Here is a 6,000-nt window from a genome sequence, read left to right on the forward strand (position 1 = left end):
GGGTTGGTGGGGTTAGTGGGAACAAAACAAATTTTACTTTTGGCCAACTGAAAAATGCACATTGTGTGCAATGTGCATCATGACTGCATGTGATAAATTGAGATCTTAAGCTGAGAATGTCTGTCCACATGACCACAAAGCCATAGATTACACAAAAATGAAACTAAATACATTGTATTAAGATATATACACTCTTGAAGCAAAAATGTTATATTTATCTATGATTCGTTTATGTTTCATGTTTATTATTTTATCATTTTAAAAAACTGAAGTAATGAGAATGACAGAAAACATTACACTCATGAATTCAAATTCATCACACAAAGTGGTGAATTCTGAGTTTTTTCTTCGTCTAGCTAAAATTATCTGTGCGATTTAATGTTACAAACAGGTAAGTTTTAATTAATGTCAATTAAAAAAAACATATTCTTCAAAAGAAAAAATCCTTTCACCAACGTGGTATTATCATACAATTTACACATGTATGCTTTTATACAAAACTATTTCCCATGGTTCGCCATTCATAAATTTCAGTCAGGAAAAATTCAACACCTTACAACAACACATTCTTATGTCCATTTGGGCAGTAACCGAATGTCACAGCTGTCAACATGTCAAACATAAGTTGTTGATGGTAATAAAAATGCAAGTTGCTGATGGTAATAAAAACCCTGGTATTCGAAGGAACACGTTCCTTGGTACTCTATGATGTATTAGTTCCCTTCAACACTTAAATGATAAAATTATACAGAAAAGATCGTTTAATGTTACTATCAAAAGGCTGTATTACTTTTCCTACAGTACACTGAAGCCATTGTCAGTCGGAGTTCTTAATCAAAACAATGCAATTCGAAAAATGCAGGTAATGATTTACTTCCCTTGTCGGAACGCAGCCTTTCATCAATACATTCTGAATAATTGGTAACCAAAAGGTGCAAAATCAATTCAGACAAAAGGGAGATTAACTTTCTTTCACATGGACTGTATTCTGTGTACTGAAAATTTACTTTAATTACAAAACATGGGTCAACGGCGTACAAGGTGCTACGATACAGGGGAAAACGCCAGGAATATCTCACCTGTCCCGCGGATCGATCCAAGTTGTTTGACGGGTGTTGTGGTCTATAAAAAACTTTTTCCCATCATAATCTAAACATTCCTCCCAGCCTTCGGGAAGGGGTAGTTCCCCCTTTCCTCTCTTTGGCATATCAACTCAATGTTTTGCTTTGCACAATCCATGGACCTGCACGTCTAAATCCTAAGCGAACCACCATTTTCTTTTTCCAGCAATTAGCATATATGACGTCAGTCATTTGTCACGCATTAGCCAATCAGAAATGCATTGGAATCCCGCGAAATACCCTCAAAGTATTTGATGATTTTCGCAATGGTGTTGTAAAATCATAATTGTAAAGCAGTTCTCAGAAAAGTACCAGTTTTCGATTGTTACAGGAATTTTTCAAGAATTCTTTACTCCACGAATGTTCAGGGCCAAATACACTGTGCGTATTCAAGTTTTGTTTTGCTTACTGTATTTCCAATAAAGTTATATTTACATAGTATTAAAGCCGGATAACTATTTTGTCATAGATTCGGTTTAAGTTACAAGACAAAATTTCGATCGACAACCCTTTCTTATTCCTCATTTGAAAAATAATAATCGAAGATGATGATTAAAAAGAGATGGATTCACGTGTTTTATACCATTTTTTAGACCGTTCTTTACACACCGATTTTGACTACGGATTACTCCGTTTACTTGATCAATATATAAGGCTCACGGAGGGTGTAAACGGTCAATAGGGGATGCTTACTCCACATGATCGATTCCACCTCATCTATGTTCATGCCGGGGTTCGTGTTTCCCCAACTCCTGTATTCCTAATTATAGGAGTTAATGAGATTGACCACTGTTCGTTATCTTCACTTTTCCATTCATTCATATTTTAAAAATCAACTTATATCAAGCTGATATTCGATAGAAATGTATGTACTTTTTGTCATAAAGAAAAAAAAAATGAAAACATGTTACATTTTTGTAACTAAATGTGACAACGTTCAGTCATTTGTGCATGGGATATATCTCTTACCCCCCCCCCCCCTTAAAATTTTAATGGTTTTTGCGTCTGCACAGGACGTACCCAGTTAGAGAATTCGGTTTGCACCCCAATCTGATTATTAAAATCAGACATTAGTGTAGCGAGCTATGTGAGCAGATATAATACTATCTGATTTTAATAATATTGTTTGCATCCTGTAATGATCTTATGTTCACAAAACGTAATTTTGGGCATATTACCTCAATGTTATGATCGAGTGCCCCCTCCCCTCCCTGGTTACAATTTTATCTTCATTCGTAACATATAGGTGCTTTAGACGGTAAGACCCCCTCCCTACCCGTACCCCTAGCTCATCCACGGTGATTTTTTGGTATGGATATACTTATTACATTGTTTATACATCTAAATGAGTTATAAATGACTTGCACAGATTGAAAGGTGTGCATGTAGAAGGGGGGGGTGTATTCTAGTATCTCCATGGTTAGAATTTAAACCAATGAATTGTATTCTGTGTATTGGTAAAGATTATAAGCTATATTATTTACTGTCTCAAAAAAAAAAAAAAATGAAATAAAGACAGTCAAAAATTAGGCAGGAGTGGATCCAGAAAATTTTCAAGACAATGGTGGTATGATCCAAATCCAAAAAGGGGGAGGGATTGAAGATCCCAAACTGAACAAATTTCCATTTTTCAAAATTAGAATTGTTTAACCAAATGGGAGTTTGCAACTCCTGTAACCTCCATTCACCACTGCCGTCACCACAGCAAGATTTTTCAATTCCGAAATACTTTTCGAACGAGTTATTAATGCCTCTCACCGGAAGAAAGAAGAAAAAAGAACGGGAACCGCGTTTGTCAAAACTGACGGAGTTTTTAACTTTTACTGTGCTAAATCATGAATTGATAACATCCTACCTGGCTACTACCAATTAAAAGATGGATAACATTGGAGAAGAAAGGGAGGAAATTGAAGAAGATATCGAACGGCTTAATCTAGCTTTACAAGCAGAAGGCGCAGAAGCTGGTTTACAAGATGAAGAAGAGGAAGAGGACGTACTGAGTATTAACGATGACAGTCTGGAGCATGAGGGTAATAAAGTAGCTTAATTATTCTGATAGCTCTATGATAATATTCTGATAACTTGTCAATAAGGTTCAGGCTCCTATTTTTCTACACATGACTTTGAATGAGGCTTTTTTTGTCTTTTGGAATCTGTGCAGTACTGTACACCATGCTGTACTTGTAGCGGTACATAGAATCACCGAAATTACCGCTAATCACCGAAATTACCGCTAATCACCGAAATTACCAAAGAAATGACCGAAATTATCCATAAACGGACCGAAATTACCTCAGTATATGTTCAACTATATGCCGTCTAGTCACACTTCAAATTTCATGATGATTGATAACGATTTGAAGGAATTGTGGCCATTAAACCGATTAATGTGAAGTGTAAATTTTATACAAGTTATTCCCCTTTAAATACCTCTCGTACACGTGAAACAATTTCTTTCACGTGTGGTTGTTTGAATGCAATGCACTGTAATATAGTAATGATAATATATTGCCGTATTCTACGCTACATTTAGAACTTACTGGCTATTTATAGTTCACTTACTGTGTACGAGAGTTCAGTAAAGGGAAGTAACTCAGATTCACACTTCACAATAATTGGTTTTATGGAAACAATTTCTTCAAATCATTACTAATCTTCATGAAATTTGATATGTGACTAGATGGTATATAGATGAACATATACTGAGGTAATTTCGGCCCCTTTATTAGTAATTTCGGTGATTAGCAGTAATTTTGGTGATTCTATGCACCCGTACTGTAGCGATTTGGTCGAATGTGGGTAGCGTAGTGGTTAACACACTTGCGTCTCACTGATTTGACCAGAGTTTGATTCACAGGATCGGCTGTGGTTGTATGTGAGAGGGTATTGTGGTCGCCCACTCGGACATGTTGGTTTCCCCTGAGTACTCCGGTTTCCTCCCACATCAATTAACCCTTCCAAAATCCGAACCAATGAGAAGCATTGATATAAGTTGTAGAACTTGTTTGTTAACTGTCGTAAAATAAATGAAGTTGAAACTTTAATTGTAGATGGCTAAGTTTTCATTACAGTGTGGAATTACTGTGACATATACTGGAGAGAAAAAACTTTAAAATATCATCATAATTTTGAGAATGAGATATACATTTAAAATATTTATACTTTCTAGCTGTATCAGTAAAAAGATTGTTTTTTGTGGAAATATGTGTTCTCTATTAAAAAATTAATAGGCCATCTTCATCATATGTTTGATGCACATGACAGACAAATTTGCAAGTATCTACCATTAAATTTAATGACATGTTCAAATTTACTCTTTTTGTGGTGTATCCTACTGAAATATAGATGTTTAAATCTCAACTACCATTGAAAAATCATAAAAACTCGTTAAAATTGGAATATAGTGATAAAGTGTCAGACAAACAGACAGACACATAACCTTATCTAGAGCTTTTGCTGCTGGAGCAAAATATTTTCAGATTTGAAAGTTGAAATTTTTTGATGTCAAAAAAAGGAAAAGACACAAATGAAGTTGTGAAAAGTTGCACAAGAAAACAATTACAAAAAATGTAAAGTTTCAGGTTTTTGTGTTGGATGAACAAAGGACAGATGTTGGAAAAACTGAGGATCCTATGGAGTTCTATTGCCTTTGTTTATCTATATGTCAAACCAGAGGAAAATGTCTGTCAGACAAAAGGACTTGACACTTGTAACAAAGTCTAAATTTTGTTAGTGTAAATGTTTTGTCAGTCCTGAAAGTTTTTTTGTAAGATCAGATACAGATCCTGAAGCATGAATTGCCTGGTGACTGTTCGATCTTCCTCAGAAATCATTTCATTCCCCTCCTAAAGCAAATACAAGCGGATTTTGATGGCTTGAATTTTGATCTGAATTTTTTGCTTGAATTTTGATCTAGATGAAAATTCAAGATTAGATTTCTCACAATTTCTTGAAGCCCGGATTTCTCAAAATCCCCAATCTCTCCTAGTAAAGTTTAGGTCTCATTATTCATATTCTTGAAATTTCACTCTCAATAACTCAAATGAAATGATATTTATTTTTGAGACATTTAGTTTGTCAGGTGTTCCTAAATTTCTTTTTCACGTTTATTCATTTTCATTTTTTTTTAATATCCAGCTAACAATCCTTGTAGCTAGAAATAAGAATATTCCATATTGTTATACTCTTCAAACTGTAAAAACTGTTCTAATTGTCTCTATCTCTATGTGATCATTTGATATCTCTTTCCTTGTCCATTTTCTTCAGATTTCCTTTGTTTATTCATTACTCTCCATATATGGCATATAACCCTTTTCGGGTCTCTTGTAGATTTGAGACCTAGAATCATCAAACTTTGTCAGATGATACATCTTGGTGTAGAGGGTGGGTCACACTTTGATTATTAAAGTTAGGTCACTTTGACCTTTGATTAAGGTGATGTGGCCAAACATGGCAAAATCCTGTCTGACTCATAACTGGACAATTATTTGGTCTAAAATCATCAAACTTGGTCAGTTCATGCATCTTAGGAAGAAGGTGTGTCATGTCCTCAATGAAGGTCACTATGACCTATTATTAAGATGATATTGCCATATATGGCATAACCCTTTTTGGGCTCTTGTAGATTTGAGTCCTAGAATGAACAAACTTTGTCAGTTTGTGCATCTGCAGAGAAATGTAGATTGTAGCTTAAAATTAAAAATTTAAAATGGAAAGTATTTTAAAAAATGGTTTGAGGGAGGTAATCATTACATATGAATACTGTTAGAGTCATTTCTTGACAGGTGAATGGTATATATATGTATGTAAATCGTTTCTTTAATTACTATTACATTTCTGAATGGATTGAATGGGTGCATATTGCAATGTTAGCATTTCT

General features: G+C 34.6%; 2 protein-coding genes across 5 annotated transcripts in view; one reads left to right on the forward strand and one right to left on the reverse strand.

Moving 5' to 3' along the window:
* LOC125679740 (protein WWC2-like) overlaps positions 1-1,311 on the reverse strand; it is a 29,325-nt gene extending 28,014 nt beyond the window's left edge. For 2 of the 4 annotated variants that reach the window (XM_056155936.1, XM_048919199.2), the window contains exon 1: positions 1,080-1,311. In XM_056155936.1, the coding sequence (XP_056011911.1) occupies positions 1,080-1,207 (128 nt within the window). In that variant the 5' untranslated portion in view covers positions 1,208-1,311. The remainder of the gene's footprint in view (positions 1-1,079) is intronic. The other 2 variants (XM_048919200.2, XM_048919198.2) reach the window with 1 other exon arrangement.
* A 1,538-nt stretch (positions 1,312-2,849) lies between these two features.
* Positions 2,850-6,000, forward strand: part of LOC125680444 (uncharacterized) — a 32,583-nt gene continuing 29,432 nt past the window's right edge. Inside the window, exon 1 of the mRNA XM_056155937.1 lies at positions 2,850-3,151. Coding sequence (XP_056011912.1) covers positions 2,998-3,151 — 154 coding nt within the window. The 5' untranslated portion in view covers positions 2,850-2,997. The remainder of the gene's footprint in view (positions 3,152-6,000) is intronic.

The sequence above is a fragment of the Ostrea edulis genome, chromosome 2 (assembly GCF_947568905.1).
Source record: "Ostrea edulis chromosome 2, xbOstEdul1.1, whole genome shotgun sequence".
Lineage (NCBI taxonomy): Eukaryota > Metazoa > Mollusca > Bivalvia > Ostreida > Ostreidae > Ostrea > Ostrea edulis.